Below are 13268 nucleotides of genomic sequence, written 5' to 3' on the forward strand. Positions count from 1 at the left end.
ATGGACAGGTTGGATCGAAGGGTCTGTTTCCATGCTGTATGATTCAGACTATAGAGCAACAAGGAGTGGGAACTGAGCTCGTCCTGTCTGTTTTTCAAAACAAAACCTCACTGTGATACCACTGGCTGCTTTATTATCCTAATTGGGATCAGCCAAGTCACGAGATGCTGGGAAAACTGAGCTGAGTTCTTCCAGCCTGATATAAACCAATCGCTCACTGAAACAAGTAGCCAGCTACAGGCCGGAGGCTTTGCCAAGTTGGACCCACCTGAAAAGCAACCATTTCATCCCGAATTCAGAAATGCACCACACATTTACAAGTTTATGAAAACTTTTATTCGCTTTTCCTGATACATGCGAAAGGAATGAAAAAACGTGAAAGAGGATTCATTGATGGAGTAGCTGAATCAAAAAAAAATCACAAATTAAATACAAACCTCATCTGAAAGCTTGATGTCTTTATAAAATATGATAAACAGATAAATTACACACTACTCAAAAAACTGCCCTCCCTCCAAAAATAAAAATCAATAAAATCACATCAACAATCCTACACAGACAAAATGTACATTGGAAAATCTGCACCACACAAAAACAATAAAATTTAAGACTTCTTCACTCTTTATACACAAATATTACAGAGAATGATAAAATTCCAAGTAAACTTTTTTTTAAGACATTGATGGTTGCAGCTGCAATGCTTGGAACATTTTTTTCCCCACTTGTTCAGCTTCAGATTTAGGTTGTTTATGCAAATGTCTTATAAAAAAAGTTATTTTGTAGTCCAGTTTATACAAGAAATTGCAAATGCACAAGCTGTCAGCATGCAGTGGTAAAGAGGACTGCATTATCTGTAAGGGAACAGTCACAATACAGGGCAGTTGTTTTTGGTTTAAATTTGAAGTATTAACTTATGTAGTGCAGTTTAACTACAGTAAGTATTTTCCACCCTCTTATCCTGGACACACGTGAACACACTCTTTCTAACAAACGCTATGGTTTACTTTGCAGCAAAGGTAACACCGGCCACACCATAAGGTTCTATTATAGTACACTCAATGACCCCTTGACCGCAGTAGCACACTTCCTCTGATCTTGGATCCTCCTCATTCCTTTTGCCTAACATACGCTAGCTGCAAGTCTGAGCTTGTAACAATCTCCTGACCGCTCGACACATGGATCTGATGGTTTGTGCCATCCGTTTGATTGGATCATTGGAGCTCTCTGCCAGTTCTGTGCTGCTCCCCATGGAGCCACACAGCGTATTTCAAACAACGAAAAATCCATTCACCCTGCAGTTCTGAGAGACGGCACTGTGAATATTTCTGCACAGGTGCTTCACGTATTCAACAGTCCTTTACTGGAAGTGTTAAACTTGATTAATTCTGTTAACCCCCCGCAAAACACCCAGCAAAACAATTTCAGATGAACGAGTGTCAAGCATTCTTGCATGACTGTTTCTCAGTACCATTTCATAGTCACTGGATTGAGACAATATTAGGGGCTGCGTGTAGAAATAGGTCAAGAAACAATAGGGCCTAAAATAACAACAAGAACTTGTGAATACAACTGTTTCAGTGTTGAACAGCCAGGAGTTGTCTAACTAGGTGCCTGTGAACGGAGATGCTAAAATCCCACATGGTCACTGATTGCAACTGCTGAACATCGAGGTGGTACCTGGCCTGGTGAAAACTCCATCCAGCCAACTGCATTGACTTGCTGTGTGGGATCGTGTACTGAGCCAAACTGTAGCCAGACTAGCACAAGCGCATGTGTTTTTTCTTTCCCCTCAGATCCTCACAAAAGAGGGATGAAAGGAACCCAGTGGGCTGGTTCCAGCTCATTTTGTGACTGTTCCCCTTTCAAGAACAGATTTCAACAAAATATAAAATCGTAGTTTGACCACATCAAGACGACTGCATCAACTTAGCAGCTCTAGGTTAACATTCAGCTGCTGGTTCTCTTGTTTAATCAATGATTCCACACGATTTTTCTATAATAGTCTTTTCTGCAGTGTATAATCCCGAGAAAGGGATGATCACAAAAATTCCAGAATATTCAGTAGTCACTGATTCACCTCAGCAATTCCAATTTTGATTAAGTTCTGAATTAAAAAAAAAACAAACCTAAAGCAATTTATACAAATATAACGTATACAAAGAGCATTTACATTTATTAGATCAAACTTCCTGAGCGATCTTAAAATGGAATTTTCTAGAAAATAATTTAGTCTGAGAGAAAGTGCTTTAATAACTTCCTATATTAATGTTAGACCTGGGTGACTGCTTTTTAAATATCATTTGCAATATTACTTTCTCTTATATATTGGAAACAAAGCCTTTTGATTAAAACTTTCAACTAAAATTAAATAGCTTCATTGAAATCTATTGACTGTATTGCAGATTATCAAAAGGTCAGAGAGCATGGTATTACTATCGCAACTAAGTGGTTTATGATGAAACTCCTACACTGAGTTTTAAGTGGTTTGCCACTTGTCCCACTTTGATCACCCCACCTCTTCCCTCAAGGCTTTGCATTGAGAGGAACTGTTACATAGTTGATGGCTATTTCCTCTCTCCCCTCCATCCAACCTTGCTGATATTTTTCCAAGCACAGATTTAGGATGATGAGCTGGTCAGCTGCAGAGAGCATCGTAGTTACGTCCCCACACAAAAAGCATTTTCTTTAGTAGTGGGTGGGAAAAGACCTAAGGGCAGTCACTACTCAATGATGACCAGAGACCCAGTCTCCTCCCAATCCTCCACGGATTCAGGAAGCAGCTGCACCTCTCCACTCTGCGGCCCGAATCCAGCCGCTAGAGACTAAAAGGTTAAACTTGGAACCTTCTCATCCCGATGTCCTAATATGTGTAGGGGATGATGCCTTGCCCCTCATGTCTATCTGCAACCTTAAAAGAACACAAAATACGAGAGAGCCAGAGTGTTGTGCGCACGAAGCTGGGACAAAGGCGGTGCGAATACACTGGGACATACTGGTTTTCGATCCCACGGACAGACAGGTTTACCCTGGAGTAAACGCTTTGGCTTTTGTGCAGCTGGGAACCACTTGAGGAAAAAGAGGTTTTAAAAATAAAGCTAATTAAACAAGGGCAACCTATATTTACTGAAGCATAATTTCTGACTGAAAGGTTTCTTTTTAAAAAGAAAGCTGCTGCTTTCTACTAAAGCACATCACACTGACAGTCTTTACTGAACCTGCCAAGTTTTGGAGGAAGACACTTGATCAAACATTTATCAATGGATAATAATTATTGACGAATGGTAGCTAGCAGGAGTTGGGGCAGTAGGGAGGAAGGGTTAGGGTTAGGCTTGTAGATTTAACTACTGCCTAAAAAGCCATTTCTGCTGACCAGTTCCATTCTATGATGTGAAAGGAGGTACAGGCAGAGCTGGCACTGCAAGGGTTAGCAGTGCCCACTAGTTGCTGACCCGGTGATGTCGCACAGCTCACATTTCTTCCCTCTACCTCCAGTGTCCGTCAAAAAGCTAACACCACCTGCAATTTTTGTAAAATGGCTGCTGTGGTTCAGCAAGTTCCAGAATTCTCCGCCCACACCCCACCACCCGACACCACCACTGAGATGGACTGTGACTCCAGGTTACAGTTGCTCCAAAAGGTAGATGACGAAAGAGAAAAATAAACTGGGTTGAGATTCTGTGGGAGGGCTGGTGGAGTTCACTTTTTCTCTATGGTGCTGGAAAATATTTCTGCAAATTTCCTCAGCTGCTCGGTGGCTGACAGGGATTCCTCTTGGAGACGCTGATTGTTAACTCTCAGGTTCGCCACCTCTGCCTGCAGGACAATTTTATCCTCTTTCTCCTGTAGAGGGATTAGGGTAGGGTGAAGATGACAGGGTGAGTTTATATAATAGCCTTATATAACACGGAAAGTACAACATTGCTTGTTTGTTCTGACTTTTAAAAGTGCCTCATGAATGAATCATGTGAGGGTCAGACTGGGTAAGAATAGCAGATCTCCTCCCTTTAAAAAGGGACATTAGTGAACCAGATGGCTTTTTACCTCAAATTGATGATAATTATTGTGCTCACCATTAGACTGGCTTGCAATTCCAGATTGAATAGATTAATTTAAATGTTATCAATTGTGCAGTGGGATTTGACACTGTGTCTCCACAGCCCCTGGATGACTAGCCTGACATCATCATAGACCCTTCGGCCCAACAAGACCACGCCGACCCTCGGAGCATCCCACCCAGACCCATCTCCCTATAACCCACCCTAATCTGCACATCTTTGGACTGTGGGAGGAAGCTGGAGCACCTGGAGGAAACCCACGCAGACATGGGGAGAATGTGCAAACTCCACACAGACAGGCGCCCGAGGGTGGAATCAAACCTGGGTCCCTGGCGCTGTGAGGCAGCAGTGCTAACCACTGAGCCACCGTGCATTATCGCTGTGTAACCACCCTGAGTCCTTTCTGCTGTGCCATGTTGGTTGCTTCTGTGGCCATCACTTGTGAGCAGTTGCCATACATACGTACGTGCGTGCGTGTGTGCGTGCTCTCTCTCCCCCAACCTCTGGAATAAGAAATGTTTGTGTCTAAATTCTATTCCCAGGCCTCCTACGCTTCCAAGATTTCAACATCAGTTGCATGTTTTCTTTGGGTCTTCTGAAATATCAAGAGAATACTTTAGGGTAAGGCCTTGCAAATGACTGGTGATTAGAGAAAGAAACATTCCCCGTGTCCTACAGAAGGACAAATCAAAAACACTTGGTTTTCTGAGCCAGTTTTACAGGCACCTTAAGTGATTTGTGACTCAGATGGAAAAACTCCATCATTTATCATCCTGCTCTGACTAAACTGTGTATTCTATGACTGTATCCTCCATAAGAAATATCCATATATGGCCATGCATGCATCAGAGATGCAGAGCAATTAAAAACGTTTAAAGCGCAGAATGAGGCCATTGAGTCCATCAATCTCAAGTAATTACACCAGAAGTTTCCTTCGAAAGCAACGATTGAGGCAGGTACAAATTCAAGTGAATGGCACCAGCACAGTCACTGGGGGCCCATGATTCTAGCTGTTGATCTATAATGCATGAACATTACAAATTACACACTGAATGTTGCTTTTTGCTGGTTTTTAGGTGGGGGGTGCATTATATTGACAGTTACAGTGGGGTTGCATTGGGAAAGTGTTTGCGATTCTCTGTCCTAAATGTTGCAGCGGTCTCGGCATCAACTACTCCGTGGCACTACGATCCATACTTAAAACTTTTCCAAACTTCCCAGTCAGTCAATTTTAAATTGACAAATCTGAAACCAGGAGAAACAAGTCTTCCTTCTCACTCCAAACACTGTCATTATAAAAACATCCTTCTCTGTAACTGAGGAGGAAGGGCTTGCTTCTAAATCTCTCTTTAAAATGGCTTGCTCTGATGGGAGCACAAAGTGACAGTGGGCAGCATTTCGCTTGCTTGTTCAGGCTACAGAGGAATAAAAGTCTAGGACTTTTGAAGGAATCCTACCATCTTTACCCAATCCAGCCACAGCACTAACACCACACTCGTGGCCGATTCCTAGCTGTTCTGAAGTAGCCCACCAAGGCAATCAGTTCTACCCCCAGCTCCGAAACGTCAGGTAATTAATGCTACCCATGCCAGTGACACTCATGATCCACAAATGAATTTTTAAAAATGTGGCAAGCACAGTTCTCACCTTTAGCAGATCGTCCTGGAGTTGCTTCAATTGGATCTCGAGCTGGTAGACTTTCCCAGTTAGTGCCAATGCTGGCTCGTCACTGTAACAGAAGGGGTGCTCATTAAGATGCAGAAGTGTGTGTCAGTTGTGACAGTGTGTAGCTCTCCTGTCTTCTAAATCACAAAACGGATGGAGGGAGTAACTTAGAAAAATCAATCTCCAGAGAAGTGGTATGGAGTAAATTATTGGCGATGCAAGTAAACAATTGCCCGGGTCTTGTTGAACTTCAACCTATATTCTTAAAATAAGAGACCAACGAACTAGTTAATGCACTGGTTTTAATATTCCATGACTCCCTCGATTTGGAGATAGAAAGCAGAAACTACAGGCCTGTTAGCTTAACACAGGGAAAACGCTAGAAGCTATAAATAAAGACATTATCCAAGTGCTTGGCTACACATGCATGGTTTTGCTGAAGAAAAATCATGTTTGACCAATTCATTGCAGTTCTTTAAGAAGCTGTGCATAAAGGGTGTCCTTAGATTTCCACAAGGCATTTCAAAATGCCTCAAAAGGTTACCGCAGAAAATAAAAGCTCAGGGTAGCTTTGGCAGGGATAGAAGATCGGTTAACAGGAAGCCAAGAGGAGGCATAAACAGGTCTTTTTCATGTTGGCAGGATGTAATAATTGACATGTCACAGAAATTGGTGTTGGAACCTCAAATGTTTACAATTTATATAAATGACTAAGAAGAGTCAGAGAGTACGATTGCCAAATTTGCTGAGGATTCAAAAAAAAAATTAGGTAAAGTAAGCTGCAAAGAGGACATAAGAAGGCCACAAGATGATACAGGTTCAGTGAATGAGCCAAGATATGGCAAATGGAATATAATGAGGGAAATTGTGAAATTGCTGGAAAAGTTGAGCAGAACTGACCTGTTCTGAGGAAGGGTCACTGGGCCCAAAACATTAAATCTGCTTTCTCTCTGCAGATGCTGCCAGACCTGCTGAGCTTTTCCAGCAATTTCTGTTTTTGTTTCTGATTTCTAGCATCCACAGTTCCTTCGGTTGGAATTGTGAAAGTGTCCATTTTTTGCAGGAAGTAAAGCACACCATCTAAATGGTGACAGATTGCAGAGCTGAGATGCAGAGGGATCAGTGTGTCCTTGAGGATGAACCAAAGCATCAGTATGAAGGTACAGCAATTAGACAGGAAAGCTAATAGAATGTTATCATTTATCACAAGGGGAGTCAAATACAATAGCGAGGATTTGCTCCAGAGCACTGTACGGTTTTGGTCACCTTATTTATGGAATGATGTAAAACAGAAAGGCAGTGACATTTTTCTGAGGATTGAGTGTCTTTGGAATACTTTTCCTCACCAGATATGAAATGTTAACTCTGATCTTTTTTTCACAGATGCTGCCAGACCTGCTGAGCTTTTTCAGCGACTTCTGTTGTTGTTCAAGATCAGTCAACGATCCCACTACTTGGAATGTCTGGCCAAATGACAGAGGTCTGGGTTATGCCTAGCTCTGAGTGTATTGCTGTGGAACAGCCAGCTACACTTTAGAAACTCCTCCACTGCCTTCAAGCATTTGGACGGGAATTGCTGGAGAGATTCCTCTCCCTCCCTCCATCCAACCTTCTTATTTTGGGCCTCTCTCAATTAGCTGCAGGGACAATATGATGGCAATGCTGCAGTCACTGTGCTCTGTGGAGTAAGTTTGATAAACCAGTTTCCCCTCCCTGCAACCAGTTAATTCTCTGTTTCCATGCAACTCACTTTCTCTCAATGCACAACTCGTGCGCTGGGGGGGGGGGGGGGACACAACATTAACTGGCCTCAGAAGAGGAGTTGTAAAAACCAAATTCCACCTCATGCCTCACATTAATCTCAACCCCTGCAGACTACAGTTCTAAGCTAGAACTCACTTTGTAGCTGACATGGCAAGCTAACTGCCAACTGGAAAATAAATCCCGCAACTACCTGAGCTTTTAACTGACTGAAGTGACCAATGGAAGGACTAAAAGCAACTATTTCATTGGCTAAACTGACAACTTCTGCTAAGTACATTGGCTCTAAATCACCTTTCCCAAATTACCGTGTATTCTCACTTCCAATGCTTCAGTAATTCAATATCAACTATGCATCAATAAGCTGGGTGATGGGTTCAGATCCAGTAATGTTATTATATCTCAGATATTAATAAATGCTTATCTGATACATGTTAATCACAGGCTGCATATTCCTTTCACTGAAATGTTTCAATTGTATCTCATCCCTGGAGCCACAACCGCACAATGAACTTAACAACAATAACTTTGCATATATACAATTTCAACATAAAACATCTCAAGGCACTTCCCAGGGAGTTGTAAAAAGGAAATAACACAGTGTTACGTAAGAACAGGAGGGAGACAGATCAAAATTTTGGTACATTTTGGTTTCAAGGAGCATCTTAAGGGGGAAGTTAGAGCGACACAGTGCAGTGTAAGTGAGCGCTGGAGAAAATGTGAGAGTTGGAGTGGGGGTGGAGGGGGGGAGGGGGAGACAGACAGAGAGACAGAAAACAAGAGGGGGAGGGGCAGGTGTTAAGAGGCTGAGGGAGGGACTTCCAAACTTGAGGTCCAGGCTGCAGAAAACACAGCTGCCAATACTGTAGCATTTAAAATCGGTGATGCTCAATAGGCCAAAAATTAGTGAGAAATCCGGAGATGACAGAGGTTGCAGATAAAGGGACGAAGGGCAATAGAAGGAATTGAAAACAAGGATGAGAATTTTAAAATAAGGGTTAATTAAAATCATAGATGCGAAAGATGGATAACAAACACCTCAAAGAGGCACTGTAGGCAATAAAGGTAGACGTGGTTGTATTTTTAGATTGGGGAACGTTACTTAAAAATGGAAGGTCAAGGGTGAACAGTCAAAGAGCTCATGGCTAAAATGTAACGATTGTTCATTCATGTCTGGCGCAAAATTGCAAGGGGCAAGGTGGCCAAACCGTGACTTGGAAGGGAAATTAGATGGCAGTGGATCCAAGAAAGAGGCCTACAAATTGGCCATACATAAAAACAAAACATCTGAGGGGTTTCAGCGTTTAGAATTCAAAAAGGAGGACAAAGGGATTGATTAAGAATGGGAAAACAGTACGAGAGTAAAAGCAAGCTTGCAAGGAACTTAAAAACTGACTTTGAAATGTTTCTATAGGGGTGAAGAGAAAAAGACTGATGAAGACAAAGTAGGTCTTTTGCAGTCAGAAAGGGGAATTTATAATGACAGAGTGGCTGATCAATTAAATATGTACTTTGATTCTGCACACAAATAAGATACCAGAAATGTTGCAGAACACAGGGTTCAGTGACAGTGAGGAATGGAGAGAAATCAGCAGGTGTTGGGAAACTGATGGGATTGAAGGCTGATAAATCCTCAGGGTCTGATAGTCTACGTCCTAGAGTAGTGGCCCTAGAAAGTGGATGTTTTGGTGGTCATCTTCCAAGATTCTATAGAATCTGCAACAGTTCCTGCATATTGGAGGGCAATTAATGAAACCACTCTATTTAATAAGGGGGGCAGAGAGGAAACTGCGCATTATAGAGAGTAGTGGGAAAAATGTTAGGATAAACTATCAAGCATTTTACAGTAGAACACTTCGAAAACTATGGTAGAATCAGTCAGCATGGATTTATGAAAGGGAAATAGTGTTTGACAAATAAGGACATTAGTGAACGAGATGGGTTTTTCCAACAATTGACAATGGATTCACAGTTATCTGAGACTCCTAACTCCAGATATTTAGTGAATTCAAATTCCACTGTCTGCCGTGGTGGGATTTGAACCTGGGTTCCCAGAATGTTATCTGGGTCTCTGGATTAACAGTCCAGTGATAACACCACTAGGCCAATGCCTCCCCACTTCAATTATAGCGAAGGAGCAGCGATACTTCACTGCAATTACACACGAGCTTGGTGAGATTACACCTTGACTAGTTTGTGCAGTGTTGGTCTCCTTATAGGCAGAAGGATTTTCTTGGTATAGAGTGAGTGCAGCAAAGGTTTACCAGATGGATTCCTAGGATGGCAGAACTGACGTATGAGGAGAGTTTAGGATCATACTCGCTGGAGCTCAGAAGAATGAGGAGGCGGGGGGGGGGGGGGCAGAAAACTTATGAAATTCTAACAGGATTAGACAGGTTAGATGCAGCAACATGCTCCCAATGGCTGGGGAGTCCAGAACCAGGGGTCAGACGCTACAGCTACAGGATAAGCCATTCAGGACAGAGAGGAGGTGGCAGTCAAACAATCCACAAAATATATTTGCTCTGAAAGGGTAAACCAAAGTCTAATATGCCTGTCTAAACCACACCTTGATTAAAATTCTCATTAAATTCTTCTATGGCCTTGCCATGTTCAATCTCTGGAATGTCACCAACTTTATAGCCCTCCAAATTGCTGTTGTCCTGATTGTGGTCTTTTGTGCTTCTTCACCTAGAGTGGGGAGCCTGTGGGATTTGCTACTACAGAAAGTAGTTGAGCCTGAAATGTCAATTTCAAGTTCAAGGCGTTGGATACAGCATTTGGGTCTAAAGGGACCAAAAGGGGGGAACCAATTGCGGGGGGGGGGGGGAAATGGGGGGGGGAGAAGCCGAAACAGATCGAATTGGATGATTGGTGGGGTGGCACGGTGGCTCAGTAGTTAGCATTGCTGCCTCACAGCGCCAGGGACCCGGGTTCAATCCTGGTCTTGGGTGACTGTCTGTGTGGAGTTTGCACATTCTCCCCGTGTCTGCGTGGGTTTCTCCGGGGGCTCCAGTTTCCTCCCACAGTGCAAAGATGTGGAGGGTAGGTGGGTTGGCCACGCTAAATCGCCCATAGTGTCCAGGGATGTTTAGGTTAGGTGGGTTAAACAAGGGAAATGCAGGTGTAGGGGAATGGGTCTGGGTGGGATGTTCTGAGGGGCGAGGCGGACTTGTTGGGCCAAATGGCCTATTTCCACACTGTAGGGATTCTATGATTCTATAATCATAGTGAACAGTGGAGCATTGGCCTACTCCTGCTCTAATGTTTCTGTTTCTATGTTTATATCATATGAAGCAGTGAGGTAGCAGGAGAAACAAAGCTGCCCTTTCACACCTTGATCCAGGATACTATATAAACAGAGAATATTGGGAGATCACAAGAATAAAAAAAAAACTACCTCAAAATATGTGGCACTCGAGGGGAGGACTGTCGCTCCAGGGTATTGTGCGTATGTACAGGGTAAGCTGGTCCAACCTCTGATCCAACAGATGCATCGTTCAGCGAGAACAGGGAAACCGCTCTCTGGACTGGTGAATAAAAAGAGAAACAGAATTATCACTGGCAAATCCTGTTGGGGGAACCTCTCCTGTTTCATGCCGCCTTAGAGTCTCCGTGCAGAACATTCTGCTGTCGATTAGAAATCAGGGGTTCAAACTGTACTCCAGAGGCTTGAAGTCATCTGGGACAACATCCCCAGTGCAGCACAGGGATGGGGGTATTGTACAGTAAGAGATGTCATTTTTTTGGATGAAAAATTAAACTAAGCGCATCTTCAATTTGCAAGAACAATTTCTAATGGCATTACTCTAAGAAAGGGTATGTGCTCCAGGTGTCCTGACCATCAGTTATTCTGAACGTGTATCATTACAATACAGGTTACTTGGTCAATTATCTCACTCCTGTGTGTGGGACCTTAATGCAGATGGGCAGCTGCTTTAACCTACATTATAACAGTGACCATATTTCAAAAGCATCCCAAAGATGAACATTTATGCAGCATTTTTAACACAAAAAGCATCTCAAGGTGCTTCACACAGACCTTAACGAAGAAAATTTCATACCAGGCCAAGTAAGGACATGTTACGACAGATAAGCCAAAGTCTTGGTCAAATGTAGACTTTAAAAGGAATGGGTGGAGAGTTGGAGAGGCTTAGAGAAGGAATTCCAGAGCTCGGGGCCCAGGCAGCTGAAGGTATGGTCACCAACGTTGGGACTAATTAATCATCAGGATGCATAAAAGAGGCCATAATCAGAAGAGTGCAGCAATTTGGAAGACTGGAGCGTTTAAGAGGTTAGAGACTATAAGCAGCAAGGTCCTAGAGGAATTTAACAAGGATGAGAATTTTAAATCAAGATGTTGCTTAGACAGGCGGTTTGGACTTTTGATTGATCCTTTCCAGAGTATTTTTTTGGACCGTTTGCTTCTTTCCCCACCACCTGCCCCCAGCCCCCATGCCCCAATGTATTTAGTGATGAGCTCAACATGGCACACAAAACACAAGCGCAAATCCTCAAGGAAACATCTGGCAACTGAATGTGGGTTTTCAACAACTGAAGGGCTGCAGACATTTATTAGAGACAGCTGCTCCACAATGCACGGCTAGACACAGAGTGGTGACAATTTAACAGCACTCCCCCGTGGGAACAATCAAATGAATGGGAAAATCGTCATCGCTGGTCAAACCCAGGCTAAGGTGGGGGAAGGGTTAGAAAGCAATAACAAAACATAATTGTATGAAGAAAATCAATATTAGGGTAACACTATGAATAAAGCCTTTGCACAAAGCTAATTTAGTTTCCTTTATCCAGTGAAACAAACTAAGTGAAAAATGTTCCCTTTGAAGGCAGAAAGATAACCAACAGCCAATTACAGCTTTCCAAAATCTTACATTTTTGACAGAATGAAACCACAGTCTTATCACCTAGATTGTCTACCCCTCTGTCATCTGGCATTTATAAAGGACTATTATTCCTGCAATAAAAGAAAGGCAGCTCTTATGTGGTACTATTGTGTGGAAATGCAGTCAGAACCATAGAATAGTACAGTGCAGGAGGCAGCTATTTGGCCAATTGAGTCTGTGCCAGCTGTGTCAAAGAGCAATTCAGTTAGTTATGTTTGGCCCATAGCCCTTAAACTTTATGATTATTAATCCAAAACCTTTTACTACCAAATTCGTTTCCACCATGTCACCGACATGTTCCAAATCTCAACCACTAGCTGCTTAAAATATTTTATTTCACGTTGTCTCTGGCTCTTTTGCTAATCACCTTAAAATGCTGTCCCTGGTTATCAATCCTTCAGCCTCTAGTAACAGCTTTACCATAACATGTACAGCATCGAAACAAATCCTTCAGTTCAAATAGTATTCATGCCAGTGAACATACCAGATGCCAGTGTGAATCCTCCACTTCAGCCTCCTCCTCCCTTTCCTCATCATTTAAACTTCTGTTTCCTTCCTCCTCACATGCTTATCAAGCCCCCTGTTAAATGCAATCACTGGGCATTTTTGGGCTGAATGGCCTGCTTCTGTCATATTTGCTTGCTAAAACGTCAACCACTTCCTGTGGTAGCATATTCCATATTTTCACCACTCCTGGGGCAAAGAAGTTTCTTGCCAATTTCTTAGTGATTACTTTCCATTGGACAGCCTTTAGCTATGTTCATTCCCACCAAAGGAAAATGTTCACTCTAAAACCTCTGGTCAATTGCGCTCTGAACATGTCATGATTTTGAAGTTTTTATCAAATCTCAAGAGCAACCCCAGCTCCTCTGATCTAACCATA

General features: G+C 42.7%; 1 protein-coding gene and 1 long non-coding RNA gene across 2 annotated transcripts in view; both read right to left on the bottom strand.

Annotated features, from left to right (window-relative positions):
- Positions 1-313: 313 nt before the first annotated feature.
- LOC125487312 lies at positions 314-11032 on the bottom strand. The gene is made up of 3 exons (XR_007265803.1): positions 10882-11032; positions 5703-5784; positions 314-3840 (listed from the first exon to the last, which is right to left on the bottom strand). It is a non-coding gene; the product is annotated as an uncharacterized LOC125487312 (long non-coding RNA).
- A 751-nt stretch (positions 11033-11783) lies between these two features.
- Positions 11784-13268, bottom strand: part of dpf1 (double PHD fingers 1) — a 43643-nt gene continuing 42158 nt past the window's right edge. Inside the window, exon 8 of the mRNA XM_048618202.1 lies at positions 11784-11800. Within this exon, the coding sequence (XP_048474159.1) occupies positions 11784-11800 (17 nt within the window). The remainder of the gene's footprint in view (positions 11801-13268) is intronic.

This window comes from Rhincodon typus, chromosome 39 (genome assembly GCF_021869965.1).
Source record: "Rhincodon typus isolate 14 chromosome 39, sRhiTyp1.1, whole genome shotgun sequence".
NCBI classification, from domain to species: Eukaryota; Metazoa; Chordata; class Chondrichthyes; order Orectolobiformes; family Rhincodontidae; genus Rhincodon; species Rhincodon typus.